Source organism: Raphanus sativus, chromosome 2 (genome assembly GCF_000801105.2).
Source record: "Raphanus sativus cultivar WK10039 chromosome 2, ASM80110v3, whole genome shotgun sequence".
NCBI classification, from domain to species: domain Eukaryota; kingdom Viridiplantae; phylum Streptophyta; class Magnoliopsida; order Brassicales; family Brassicaceae; genus Raphanus; species Raphanus sativus.
The window spans coordinates 17,908,109-17,923,385 of NC_079512.1; the positions used below are offsets into that span (position 1 = coordinate 17,908,109).

The 15,277-nt window shown below is 33.7% G+C and overlaps 1 protein-coding gene and 1 long non-coding RNA gene across 4 annotated transcripts; one reads left to right on the plus strand and one right to left on the minus strand.

The window, feature by feature from the left end:
• Positions 1-4,784: 4,784 nt before the first annotated feature.
• LOC130508592 (disease resistance protein RUN1-like) lies at positions 4,785-12,778 on the plus strand. Its single transcript, XM_057004174.1, has 2 exons — positions 4,785-5,465; positions 11,572-12,778. Exons 1-2 carry the CDS (start codon positions 4,993-4,995, stop codon positions 12,776-12,778), a joined length of 1,680 nt encoding a protein of 559 aa, XP_056860154.1. The 5' UTR covers positions 4,785-4,992.
• Positions 12,779-13,247: 469 nt separating this feature from the next.
• On the minus strand, positions 13,248-15,275 carry LOC130508031 (uncharacterized). Of its 3 annotated transcripts, none has more exons than XR_008942683.1 (4): positions 14,488-15,275; positions 14,285-14,414; positions 13,764-14,203; positions 13,248-13,549 (listed from the first exon to the last, which is right to left on the minus strand). It is a non-coding gene; the product is annotated as an uncharacterized LOC130508031 (long non-coding RNA). The 3 variants fall into 3 exon arrangements; XR_008942684.1 differs by having other exon boundaries at positions 13,248-13,544; positions 13,764-14,195; positions 14,488-15,270; XR_008942682.1 differs by having other exon boundaries at positions 13,764-14,195; positions 14,488-15,267.
• Between the last annotated feature and the right edge of the window lie 2 nt (positions 15,276-15,277).

The following is a 15,277-nucleotide window of genomic DNA, read 5'->3' on the forward strand; positions in this document are numbered from 1 at the left end:
TCTTTCCTTTTTTATTGATTGATATCATTAAATTATTAAGGGGGGTGTATTGAATCTGAAATTTATAGTGATTTGATTTTTAATGAGTTTTAGATGATTGCAGGAGAATTAGAGAATTCGGTGTGGTTTTTGTTAAAACACTCTAGAATCTCATCTAAAACAGTGAGATTTGTATTTTTATTTTTATAACTAAGGAACTCTCCTCAAACACTCTAAAAACACTTAAATCACTCTAAAATCTCTAACTTAAATTTTGTTCAATAACAGTGGATTTCAGACAGTTTTATAAAATGTCAAGTTCAATAATACTGGATTTTAAAATATTTTTTAAAATCCACATTTGAATAACAGTGGATTTGTCATTTTAGTACAAATCACTTCAAACCCTTAATTGAATACACCCCCCTAAGTGTTGATGTATTATGATGCCATTTAAGTGACATAATTATTTCTTATCTATATATCTATTTTTCTTATGAACATGTTTATACTATTCAAAAAGGATTATAACAACTTATCTCATTGATTAAGTTGAGAAGAAGAGCTAATATATTATAGCTAAGCCTTTTGATAAGGCTTTTGATTATTTCACAGTTGTGTGTGTGTTTATTTTCGTTTTTCATCTTCATTTATATTACAATTTTTAGTTGTTGATTTGATCTACATGGTCATATCTGATTCAATTGATTAGTATGATTATTAGAGGGGTTAAAACTTCAATACAAAGCCAGTTTCTTTCTCATAGACTTAGTCTAGTTAAAAAACTGTTCACACAAACATTCACAAATAAAAGATAGTTTGTTTTACAAGTTTATAAGATAAGATCTCTTATAAATTAAGTTTATAGCTAAATTCCTTAAATACAACTGTTTTATTTTTGTAAGCATCCATTTAAGTTTATATAAATGAAATAAGTCAATTTGTGAATAAATTGAAGACTAAGTTTATATAAGTCTTGAATACTAAAAGATTGAAGACTCACGATGCTGAACTCTCAAAGACTCAATCGTTGAAGGGAGACCACTACTTAACTCATCACCAGTTGTTGAAGAGGAACCACTCGCCATTTCAACAATACCCAAATATTTTTCTTGTAAAGTTTCTTGATCATCCTCTGAAACATAATCTTCATTTTTTTTTTCATAAACTTCATCTTTGGAACTCTCATCCATCTGCAACATACATCCATTTAATATCTCAAAATCAAAAAAGTTCCAAATTTAAGCTACACCAAGTAAACAAAACTCTTAACACTTGTTAAGACTCTCAAAATAAAATAAAAAACTAGAAGTTAATGTTAACACGTAAAGAAAAAAGATTCTTAATATCTCAAAATCAAAAGAGTTTCCAAATTTAAGCTAGACCAAGTAAACAAAGCTCTTAACACTTGTTAAGACTCTCAAAATCAAAAAAGTTTGAAACTTTAAACTAAAATAGGTAAAGAAATTTTGTTAAGAGTCTCAAAATCAAGAAAGTCAAAGACTTTGAACATGATAACACAAAAAGACCAAAAGTTAATGTTAACACGTAAAGAAAAAAGGCTTTTACTATCTCAAAATCAAAAAAAAAGTTTCCAAATTTAAGCTAGACCAAGTAAACAAAGCTCTTAACACTTGTTAAAACTCTCAAAATAAAAAAAAAATCGAAACTTCAAATTAATATAAGTAAAGAAAGTTTGTTAAGATTCTCAAAATCAACAATGAATATGATAACACAAAAAGACATTTTGCTGAAACACACAAAGACGGTGGAGAGAAGCTGTCTGACATTTCTATTATACCTTGAAAACCTCGGTGGGGACAAGTAAGAAACTGGGACAAAGAGAAGCTGGCTGTGGAAAGAGAGGGTTTCAGTGTTTGACTAAATCATCCAAAATCAATATGAACCATCATCCATTTCATTTAATAGTTGGTTACAACAGAAAATATATGGTTGGACTAAATCCAAATAACCGAACCAAATCCAATTCAAAAAAATAGTACAGAACTTTAATCAAATTGGTTAGATATCCGAATAGGTTCGAAATTTTGGTATCTAGAGAACCAGAACCGAACCTGATCTGGACCAAAGTATTTTGGGTATCAGAGTATATCCAAACCAGATTTATATACTTAAATATATTAACTATTTTAAATTTAATATCTATAATAAATATACAAAATACATAAGATGTTTCAAAATTGTCCAAACTAATTAGAAATATATAAAATAGTAAAAATTATGTATTTAAAATAGCTAAAAGTTACTCAAAATACCAAAAATACTGAAAATATCTATTCATTTTCTATCCAAATATTTAATCTAAACCAATTTATATGTTAAGTTTAAGTATTTTGGTATGCATTATTCAAATTTATATGTTACATATTATTTTTACTTATATATTTTGATAAATTTAAAGTATATATGAACTTGAATTTTTTTTAAAAATGGATTATTCGAACCTAAACCCAAACCAAACATGCAAAGATTCAAACCAAATCTGCAAAAACTCAAATCGAACCTAACCGAACTAAATGGTACCTGCATACCATCCCTAATCAAATGTAAAAAATAAAATTATTGATAACAAATTATGTATTATTTAAAATATTTAGATACAATGTATTTTTAAAAAACTTACTCCGCGTAAAACGGGGATTATTGTTGGGATTGTGAAAGCCCATGTCCAACTCTATTTATCCGATTAGTACGATATTGTCTATTTTGGGCCTAAGAGGCTGGCCCGCATAGTTTTCCTTTTGGGTTCCTTTCCAAAAGGTCTCTACTAATCAGAGTTGAACATCTCTTTATATATTAGACACTTCTTGTCTAATTCTCCAATGTGGGACTTAGTTTGATATATATACTATTAAAGTAGCTGACACTTTTGGAACTTGCCCCTAAATTTTTTTAGTAAATGCAAAACAGTTCTAATTATTTACAAAACTGCACATTTCATTAACTTTTTAATTAAAACGAAATGGGCTACCGAATTTGTTTCAATGGGCTTCAAATGTCTACCTAACCCATTTTCGATTTTAAACTAACCCCTTTAAATTCTAACCCTATACCCTAAACTCTATTCTAACCCTAAACCCTATATACATATTTAAAATAACAAAAATAAGTCATATAAATAAATTTAAGATAAATTTCGTAAAATTTAAAATATATAATTTATCAAAAATCATAATTTTTATTACGTAAAATTATTTTTCGAACAAAAAATATTTTTTCCAACAAAAAATATACCCACCATATCTTTCTGAAAAATCTTTCACATTATTAATTATTTGAAAGTTTATTAAATTAAATCTCAAAATAAAATCAAGTTGAAATAACAAATAATTAAATCAACGAAATCATAATACGGATCTGAATTATCTCAAATCCTTAAAAAATAGTTTCATTTAAAATAAAAACTAAATCATATAAACTAAATTTAATAAAATTATAGAAAATGTTTGAAATGCACAAATGAATTTTTCAATACAAGAGTGTTGAAAATATATAAAATATTTTATTTAAATTAAAAAATCAGTGTAAAATAATTTTAACTTTGGTTTAAATAAATAAAATCATATTATGGATTAGAATTATTCAGTTCTTAGCATTTTTGAAAATTTTGTTTCCTAAATGTTTATACCATATCTTTCCAAAAAATCTTTCATGTTATTAATTATTTGAAAGCATTTATTAAATGAAACCTCAAAATAAAATCAAGTTAAAATAAAAAATGATTAAATCAACAAAATCATAATACGGGTCTAAATTATCTCAACTCATTAAAAATAGTTTCATTTAAAATAAAAATTAAATCACATAAATTAAATTTAATAAAATTATAGAAAATATTTTGAAACATACAAATGAATTTTTAATATATAGAGTGTTGAAGGTATAAAATATTTTATTTAAACTAAAAATCAGTGTAAAATAAGTTTAACTTCGGGCTAAATAAATAAAATCATATTACGGGTTAGAATTATTTAGAGTCTTCTAAAATTTAGTCATATTTAAAATAACAAAAATAAGTCATATAAGTAAATTTAAGATAAATTTCATAAAAAATTAAAATATATAACTTATCAAAAATAATAACTTTTATTACGTAAAATAAATTTTCCAAGTTTTTATGTCAAAACAAATTTTATGTCAAAAGTCTAATAACATGATAGGAACAAATTTGTTTTGACATAAAATTACGATTCATTTAGAGTTTTGTAGAAATTAATTTTAAAAGTAACTATACAAATTATTTTTCTGCAACTAATTGTAAGTTTAATTAGTATAGATGTAGTCCCTAATAAAAATTTTAAATTTTACAATACAAACATTTGTATAGATTAAAACGTGTTAGACACCTAAAAAAAACTTCTAATAACAAAAAAAAATAATACACTTGATATATATATTATGTCAAAACAAATTTGTTACAAAAAAAATATTACGTAAAAAGGAAACATACCAGCCTCTAGTTTCACATTTATAATAACATTTTAAAACAGTCGGTATCTGCAGCTCTCAAGAGAGAGAGAGGCAATGCACTTAGTCGTCCACTAGTAAAATAAGTATACGCTATTGATTAATATTACTTAATGAGGTAGTTGTATCCTTAACGTTGATCTCATTGTTCTAACTACAACTATTACAAAAAAAAACTACAATTATTAGTAGGTGAAGACTTGTCAAAGTCAATCGACAACAATCTCCAGCAGACGGTAGGCTAGTTTTATCAAAATGTTCTACAATTTTCTAGTTTTATCAAAATGTTCTTAAATCGATCCTTCTTGTTGCCTAACTTTGCTGTTTCTGATTGTATTACGTTTTCTGACCGGTTATAGTCCTGCCTAAAAAAATGTAGAATCTTTTAAGCAAGTAACCAACCCATGCCGCTTGTTCTTCGTCATCTTTAATCTTTCTGTTTCTGGTTGGGTTTCATGACTGTGTAAGATTAAGAAGTTACACAGAAATATACTGCAACAAACTCATATAATATTTTTGTTAGGTATGACCGAATCCAGCGGGAAAATTCGGGAGCGATGGACCTACGATGTGTTCTTGAATTTCCGGGGACCAGACATGCGCAACGGGTTCATGGGCCATCTCTATAAGAGTCTAGTAAGATCAGGAATCTACCCATTCAAGGACGACGAAGAAATAGAAAGAGGAGAAGACATTTCCCCGAAGCTGTTGAAGGCCATTGAAAATTCCAAGATTCACCTTGTCGTTCTATCCAAGAACTATGCTTCATCACGTTGGTGCCTTGATGAACTTGTACACATTATGCAATGCCGCGAAAGGGAGGCCGGACATATGTTACTCCCAATTTTCTATGACGTTGACCCAGCAGATGTTCGCGTTCAAATAGGATCATTTGCTGAAGCCTTTGATAAACACCGAAGCCGTTACACAGAGAGCAAGGTGCAGACGTGGAAGGAAACTTTAGCCTCAGTTGCACATTTGCGTGGATATCTTTACTGGTGAGTTCTGTTTAGTTTTATGGGATTATAATTTAAAACCAATCGGCAATAAGTGAAATGGTTTCAAGACTTTTATATAATGTTTTTTTTTTGTAACTTGTTATGTACCGATATATATGATCGACATATTCTATTTCATCATTATCTACTTCTAGTTTGGTGTTTATCTTATAGTTAGGATAACTACATGTATCATGTATATATACGACTGTTTAGTCGATGATCAAAGTAATCTTTTCCATTCATTATTCAACACGTTATCAGCACGATACGTTCTCTAAAACCCGAACTATCCAAAACCACCAAAAAAACCCTAAAAACGGCGCATCTTAAAAATGCTCTATCTCTCCAACCGTAAGGATCCAGACGACGAGCCACATATCAAATCGAAGCTCTCGACGAAACGAATCCAACGCCGTAAAAATCGTGTCAATCCGATCTCAGACGCTTCCTCACGCTCTGTTTCAATACGCGTCGCCAGTAACCCTAAAACCCCTAATTTCGGTGCAACTTCAAATCGATCGATCTCTTCAACCCTGAAAAACCAGACGACGAGTAATATATCAAATTGAAGCTCTTGACGAGACGAATCCAACGCCGTCGGCCTCGCCTCTATCTGATTCCGGACGCGCCCTCACACTCTATTCTAAGACGCGCCGTCGAGTGACCTAAAACCCTGAAAATCTAAAACTCATCTGACGACTTCAAACCGTTCGTTCTCTCAAACCGTAAGGATCCAGACGACGTGTAATATATCAAATTGAAGCTCTTGACGTGAAGAATCCATCGCCGCAAACCTTGTATCAATCCGATTTGACACGCGCCCTCAAGCTCCGTTCCAACCCGCGCCGTCAACTACTCTAAAACCCTAATCAAAAACCTAAACTGCAGCCTCTCTCTATACTTTGTTATTTTCTGCGATTTGCTTCATCTATCTATACTAACTTGTTTTGGTTCGTTTTTGATTAAGGTTTCTAAAGATACAAGAGGTTTTTGCTCAACCTAGGACACGCGACCAGCTCCTGATCCGTTCTCGGTGGTTCAAATCTACACTTCAAAGTTCTAAAGGTAAACTTTGAAACACTAAAAGAAATCATAATCGAACATGGTTGATTGATAAAGGAATGACCATTAAAATTTTGCAAAACCCCAAATCAAACCCTAGCAAAGATTAATAGGTCCAAACCCTTCCATGAGTAAATCGAAACTCTTAAACCAAAAGTTCGATATGAGATTGTTTTACAATTAAAATCGAAACCACAATGGTTTCTAAATCTCAAAATCCCCTTGATCTGAATGATCAAATCGAATCCTTAAACCTAGAAATCGATCAATCTCCTAAAACATAAACAAGATCGGTTTTCATCCAAAAACATCTAATTTTTTAATGATTCCGACTTGAATATTGATCTGAATGTCTAGTTTGATTTTTTTAAAAAGTTGTTCTTGATGTTTAGAACTGCTTAGGATTGAGAATTATACAAACCCTATTTTTTATATGAAATCCGATTGCAAATAGGTGTTTTTCGATTGAAATTGTTAAATTTTAGTCTACTTGCTAGATGATTTCCCTGATCAATGTCGAAATTGACTTGAATCATTAGGGATTGATAAAAAAAAAAAAAAATTATAGAAATTTTCTAGATTGCTAGATTGAAAGAAAAATCGGATTGCATTGCATAAATTTAAAGGTTGAAAGAAACCAAAGCGCATTGCTATATTGACTAAAATAAATCGGATTAGATTATATAATTTAGAGGTTGAAAGAAACCAAATCACAATGCATAACTAAAAGGTTGAAAGAAACCAAAATGCATTGTTTGAATCTGATTATAAGTCAAATAATAAGACTCTAAAATCTATATTTTCAGATGTCAAATTTGGATTATCCAGCCCTTAATCTCTCTGGAGATAATTATGTAAAATGGGCCATGAACACTGCAAGTGTCCTGAAGATAAGAGGACTTGACAGATGTATCATCAAAGGCGAGTATGCAACTGAAAATGAAAAATATGGGGCAGTAACAATTATTCGCCAACATCTCACTGAGGATCTCAGAGATCAGTATCTAAATATTGAGAACCCTCTAGACCTTTGGACAGAGTTAAAATCCAGATACACAATAGTGTTATTACCAAAGACTAGGCATGAGTGGATAAATCTCAGATTTCAGGACTTTAAGTCCGTAGATGAAAATAACTCAGTTCTAATCAAAATCGTTTCTAAATTGAAACTATGTGGTGAAGAGGTAACAGAGGAAGATTTACTGGAAAAGTCATTTCTCGCAGCTGATCCAAGGGATCTATTGTTACAATATACCTACAGAAAAAATGTTTCACCACTTATACGAATTTGATCTCGTATCTAGTACAAGCTGAGAAGAATAATGAGATATTAAAGAAAACCAGTGAGATGAGACTTCCTGAAGCCAATAAGGCTGGTGAGAATAAGGGTGAATCCAAATAAGCCACGTCCAGAATAATAAAAGGAGTGGTCGGCATATACATTGCCTAAGAATCGAGATTTCGACATTCTGATTTTATGTTTTGATTTGTTTGTCATTTACGATTTTTTTATATAATAAGAGTTGTTTTAGTTTTATATTATCATGTTTGATTTGCTTGATAATTTCTTGATTGATAAATGACAAATGAAAATTTAAAAAATGAGTATACTAATTAAAAATCATCCGACCAAAGGCATTGCCTAAAAAGGGCATGAATTATTCACCCAAATAAAAGTCCCATTTGAGTTATAAAATTTTGAAAAATGAATGGTTTCCACATTGAACCAATGGGCAAATGAAATATAAGTTCCTTAAGATTATAAAGAAAGTAAAAATCGCCCAAGGCATAAAAATGGCCGAGACTGTACTCCCAATTGATCTAAACTATGCTACAAGATCAGTATGATAAAGGCAAAAGGCCTAGGTAACCAGATAGGTTGGCCACGAAATTTTATACACTTTATGGCATGAATGGACTAGCCATCCAGGTCTTTAAAATTGATGCAAAGATTGATATCGAAAAAAGGCACAAAAGAGTTATCCCATAGAATCTCACGTTGTGTAACATGTACACAAGGGAAACTCAATAGGCTATAATGTTCCAAGCATCTAAAAGATTTATAAGCATGTTCATAAGGGGGAGAAATGACACTCCCGTGGTACATGAACAACACTAAAAATCCGAGTGACATGGTCTATGACCATGATAGAACTTGGCCGAATTCTTTGTGATACAAAGATCACTAGCTAATGCTTGGGAACACATGGATTTACATGTAATAAAAATATGCATCAGGCCATATAAAGTGAGCATAGATATTCCCATCTAAGAATGATAAAGGGTCATGATCCAGACATAGACCATCCTAAGAGATTATGTATAAACCACCACAATAATATGTGCCGTCTAGGATGGAACCTCATAAGAAGATGAAATAAGATTGGGAATATATGTTGGATATGAGAATGCTTTCTCCCACGATTTTATAAGAAACCTTGAGCCAAATATGGGTGATCAGATTAAGGCCAGGTTTACGGATTGCATGATTAAATCCGACTATCCAACATCAGGGGGAGAAAGAAATAAGCTGGTACAAGTATAAAGAAATGGAATGGTATTAACCATCCTTGTCTTGGCAAGATCCTCGGACCAGAGAATATGATTTAAGACGTCCAAAGAAAGATCATACAAAGCTAGCTAAAAGAATGCCAGACAGATTAGACCCGAAAAGAAAAGAAAAGAATGACTAAGTCATACCAGTTTAAGCACCATGAAATTAATGTCCTAGAAGAGACATAATTAAGTTGCTATAGAGTCTAAAGATAGACCAATATGTTCCATAAGATAAGGAACCTCGGAAATGAAAAGAAAGGTGCATAGAAATGACATATCCGAGATCATAAGAGAAACCAGACGAGACATTGAGATAAGGCTGCGCAGCTAAACATCTAAGATACCAGACCATGTAGTTTGGGACGCCAAACTGCAAGGTAAATGAAGGTTCTTAGTAAGAATGAAATCTCTAATCGATTAGTTCATGTCTGGAACACTATGGAACACTATAAAAGAAGTGTCGACACATAAAAGATAAAGATGCATAAGGAAATAGCACTTGAGTTTAAAAGATATAAGCGAGGATCAGAACCCACGAGAATACAAGAATGCATTCATAGACTAAAGGAAACCGTGGGGGTTCAAAGAAAGATTCAAAGAATCTATAAAAGAGATGGGTGTATTAGCCATATATAGAAACACCATCTGATAAGATAAAATCAGTGAAAAATAGGTCCTGTGTGGGAAAGGAAAAGAAATCGTGAGACATGGACTAAGGTGTTCATATTCCTATTTACAGTATTCAAGAAATGGCTTGATTACACAAGGATACTCACAGAGACCAAAAGAACATATTATAAGGAGATATACTCCTATGTGGTGGATGCTACTACAAATTCGAAAAGGTCTGGATATAAGTAAGAAATAAATGTAGTAAGTAGCATATTGATCACTGGATAAAGAAATGATAAAAGTATCAAAAAGATGAGAAAAAAAAATTCTCATAGAATAGTTTTGTTCCTAAGCTATTCATGGACTGAAAACAAAGGAGCTGCAAGTGATATGAAAGACTAAGAAAATACTTAGTACAATCAGTCCATAGATCCTTATAGAGGATATTATAATTCCTTGTGTTTATGTTTATATCAAACCAACCTAAAGAGAGGTTCAATGGTTCAATGATTTCAATGATTTCAATGATACAAGTTATCGATTAATTTTGGACAGAATATGATGGGACTAGAAATCATAGCCGTGTATGAGTTGAGATCAGCACGCCACAATTACATGGTGTAATGTGAGATGGTCGCAGGAGAAGGCAAAGAGAACCATTAATTCTCATGCCAAAGACCATTCGGCTCCATACATCCCAATCGTCCATAAGAATAACCAAAAGTAGTGTGGTGAATTGGTTCAGATCGACCATATCGACCAGCATGCGTAATATGGCTAATGGAAAGATCGACCAGCATATGGTAGTATCATAAAACGTGTGGTCAAGTACCAAATAAAGTATATGGGACTAATGAATGTCTATACATCAGTAAAGAAAGAAAGGAACCAATCATCATAAGAGTGGTCGAGGTTTATGGTCCAACCAAGTTCCACCAAAGTATAAGGTGGACCACATCATTATATCAGGCTGCAATACCTTAGCCATATATGAGTATATTGGCGTGTGATGACAAGGTCTATGACTTAACATGTATGTTTTCGAAAACATAGCATTGTCTACGACAAAATGAAAGAAGTCATGAGACATCATCTAGAGATAGTGACCAGAAGAATGTCTGAGTCAATAATAAAATGAAAGTATCCACGGTATGGCAAAGCCATGAGACTAGAGGAACCGTGGGACATGAGAGGACCTGCAAGAAAGATTTAATCGCAGGATAGAGGTACATCCAAGTACCGGTCGAGTACTATCCGAGTACTGATTGAGCATCATCCATCCGACCAGAACATGAAGACATTGTCGAGTGGTTAGCATCAAAGGAGCACGTCTTGACCATGTCCAAATGAAGTTCCAGAAGGCCGGCGAAATTACAAAGTATTACAAGAAGCTCATCGACCAGATAGGAATGCATCGTCCAAAGATCTTCAGTGATGCATTCATCAGGGGGAGTTCATGTGTTGTACTCTTTTTCCTTATCCATGGTTTTGTCCCACTGGGTTTTCCTGGAAAGGTTTTAATGAGGCAACATCAAAAGCATGAATGAACCCTGAATCAGATGTGTCGATCAAGGGGGAGTGTTATGTACCGATATATATGATCGACATATTCTATTTCATCATTATCTACTTCTAGTTTGGTGTTTATCTTATAGTTAGGATAACTACATGTATCATGTATATATACGACTGTTTAGTCGATGATCAAAGTAATCTTTTCCATTCATTATTCAACATAACTTAACTTTTATATAATGTCTCATGAAAACTTTCTATGTGGGAACTTTATATTTTCACAAGTTATTCTGATGTATCTTAAAAAAAAAAAACATCAACTCAAACTAAAAGGGTGCACGACGTGTGGAACGTGCAGGGGTAAGGATGCAGAACTAATCAACATTATTACTAGAGACATTCTCCAAAGGCTGCCTAGTTCGTACTTGCATTTACCAACATATGGCGTTGGTATTAAATCACGTGTACGCCGTATCAACGAGTTTATGTGCTTTGATTCGGATGATGTCCAGATTATCGGAATCTGCGGGATGGGTGGGATCGGTAAAACGACCCTAGCCAAAGCTGCATATAATGAATACTCACATAGTTTCGAAGGAACAAGTTTCCTAGAGAACTTTGGAGAATGCTTCAAGAAACCTCAAGGGAAGGTTCATCTTCAACAGAAACTTCTTTCTGATATCTTAAGGAGGCATGACATAGTCTTCAACAACATGGATCATGCAATGAAGCACAGATTCCGGAACAAAATGGTACTTGTTGTACTCGATAATGTTGAAGACATTAAGCAGCTTAACTCAACCGCAATAGATTGGAGCTGCTTTGGGCCAGGAAGCAGGATAATCATCACAAGCAGAAACAAGCATTTGTTAGGGCAGCTCGGGGTAGTAAATATATACTCACCAGATGCACTTAATGGTAAAGAATCTCTTGAACTCGTAAGCTGGCATTCCTTTAGAACGAGAAAACCTCCAGTAGATTTTCGTCAGCTGTCGGAAAAGGTTGTTGAATACTGTGGAGGACTACCCTTGGCTTTGGAAGTCTTGGGTGCTTTTCTATTCAAGAGAAGCATCTCCGAGTGGAGAAGCACATTGGAATTGTTGAAACAAACTCCCAATGCTGACATTCAAGCAAAACTTCGGATCAGCTTTGATGCCCTAGACCCAGAACAAAAAGATATATTCTTGGATATTTCTTGCTTCTTCATTGGGATGGATAAAGACTACGTGAATTACATATTGGATGGATGCAAGTTATATCCTGACATAGGACTCGCTGTGCTGAAGGAGAGATTTCTTGTCACAGTCCGTGATAACAGGTTGGTGATGCATGGCTTACTACGAGAAATGGGAAGAAATATTGTCCGAGGAACATCTCGGAATAACTGTGAAAGATGGAGTAGATTGTGGGATCCTGACGATTCTATTCATGTATTGACAAACAATTCTGTAAGGAACAATAGTCTTTGTGCGTTTATTTGTATCAACCAAAATTATAAGGTAGATATATGGTATAACATAATAAAATTAATTTTTTCTCAATGTAAAGGGTACAGATGTAATTGAAGGACTCAGCCTAAAGGTTGGAGCTACGGATGTTGAGAACTTGGAGGCTGAACCATTCTCAAATCTACGGAGTCTGCGACTGTTACAACTCAGTCATGTACGGCTCAAGGGAAGCTATGAATATTTTCCTAGAGGTTTACGATGGTTTTGCTGGTTTGAGTATCCACTACAAGAAATATGTACATTCTTAGCTCACGATAAATGCTATCGTAGGCTTTTCATAGCGTTTTATGATCTGCTATGTCATCGGCAGCCATCATAGATACCCTCTCTACGATAGCATTTTCTTTTACGCTATGTAATGTATAGATATGATAGCAATAAACGAATGCAATTATTAACATAACTATGACACAAATTTTTTGTTACAAATTGATTACGATTAATATTTTGTGCTATGATAAGCCATTATGCAATAGCTATTATATTTTATTTATTAAATAAAAAATAATTCTAATTAGAAAACAAAAATGAAAACAAATTTTATTTATAAACTAAATTTGGTTTACACATAAATTCCAGTTTATAAAACTAACCAGAATTAAGAAAATCTAAGTAAAACCAGAAACAAAAAAAAAACTAAACTCTTCTTCCTCTTGCCATCTCCACGTCTCATCTTCTTCGAACGTCCAGTGTTTACCTTTCTCTGCCATCTTCGAATTCTATCGCTTCTCAACTCTTAAGAGTGTGCTGGGCGAAATCAGTTGTTGATATCATCACTCCTGCCGCAGTGGAACCCAATTCAAGACTTAGACTGAGCTTGTAACTACACTGAAGAAGCCAAAACAATACTGAGTTTATGAACTGAAAATTTGAGATAACACATGTGCAAAGAGCCAACAGATAAGAAGAACAAAGAGATCAGACTGACTCAAGCGACAAGCAAACAAAATGCTACAGCGCCAACTGGTAGAGCTTAATAACGCTTAAGTTGATAAAAAAATTAAAGACCAAAAACGAAAGCAGGTAAGAAATGTGTGTATACCTGAGAAGAAATGCTTGTCGTGAGCTTTAGAAACCAAGGTAACAAGGTATGTGACAATACAAACAAAGCAGCCAAAAACGCAATCAAAATAGCCAACCTGGAAAAAATTACAGCAAGGTCAAAAGAAAGAAACAGAGACCATCACTATGGACAGGAACAAGTGAGAGTCAATCTTTCCTCTGATCAGGAAAGATATTCAGAGGATTGTCAAGGTACTTCCTCGCCAACTTCTTCACCCAAGTAGGCATAGTTTCTGAGAAAAGCATGCTTTGTCTCTTCTGTAGTTCTGTGGGAGATTCTCAAGAATCAGACTCCACAGCCTCCTCAAACCCAACAGCAAGTATCTGGTCACCTAACAACATAAGAACCTGAAAAGTTTACAACAAAAGAACCCAACAGCAAGCATCTGCTGGATATGTCTTCTCCTCCATCCTGAAAAGCTAGTAATAATATTTTTTAAAAACAGTCCAGACAAGAGAAATGGATCAAAGATATTAACATAGACTGCTGCAACCTCTCACCTTGAGGAGTAGACTGAAAACCACAGTCGGTGAGATGATATGGCCACTATATCTTCACCGCCGTCGTCCTCTTCCTCTGTCTTCTCCGTCTCTGCTACCGAGGAAGAGAAGCTCTGCCGCGGGTTCGCCTCTGTCAAAACGCCATCAGATTCAAAACAGAGGAAGTGAGGGAGAGATGGAAATAGAGAGAGAGCAAATTTGACCTCGCAGATGGTGGAGAGTCGTCGGGTTTCTTCCTCGAGCCGTTCACAACTTTCGGCAAATTTGATGTTGTATTTGCAACAGCCAAACATTGTCCTGAGCCTTCCAAATGCAACAGCCAAACTGATGGTCACAACACCACAGTTATAAGCACTTTTAAGCTCCAAAATCAAGGAACAACACAAAGCTAAAACAAGTCACACCAGTTACCAAACTATACTGATTGATTATGTACAGAAAATGAAACCCGTAGTACAGAGAGAACCAGAACACACGGAGAACCATATATCGAAACCCAGACACATAAACACAGATGGAAAGACAGGAAAAATCAAACCAGAGATAAGAACAATCTAAATCGAGGACTAATACAGAACAATCATTTATCCCCAATTCAAAACCCTAACACTAAAACTAATTGAAACCATACTCCATGACTAATACAAAACAATAAATAGCAGAAGAAGAAGGGAGAACGACGATTCCATGAGGACTCTTGTCGGAGGAGAGAACGAGAAGGAGAGTCGGAGGAGACTGGTCGGTGTCGAGAGAGAAAGATAGGAGAAGAGGAGCGGAGAGGAGGAAGAGATATCGGTGGGACTCTTTTTTTTAATAGGGTTTCAGTTTCTAAAGAGAGTTGGACTTTTTCTTTTCAAGTCTATCGGCCAATAATTTTTTTTATTAGCTTAAGTATCTAAAAGTGATATCACGAGAGGGAAAAATTATGTATTTGGCGCTCGCTTAATTTTTATCCGAGTATTGGCGAAATTAGTTCCCGCTTAGTAATATTAT

Coding starts and splice junctions, on each gene's coding strand:
- LOC130508592 (XM_057004174.1), top strand. CDS start 4,993: ATGACCGAATCCAGCGGGAAAATTCGGGAGCGATGGACCTACGATGTG. Junction 5,466..11,571: donor TTGCGTGGATATCTTTACTG/GTGAGTTCTGTT, acceptor TGGAACGTGCAG/GGGTAAGGATGCAGAACTAA.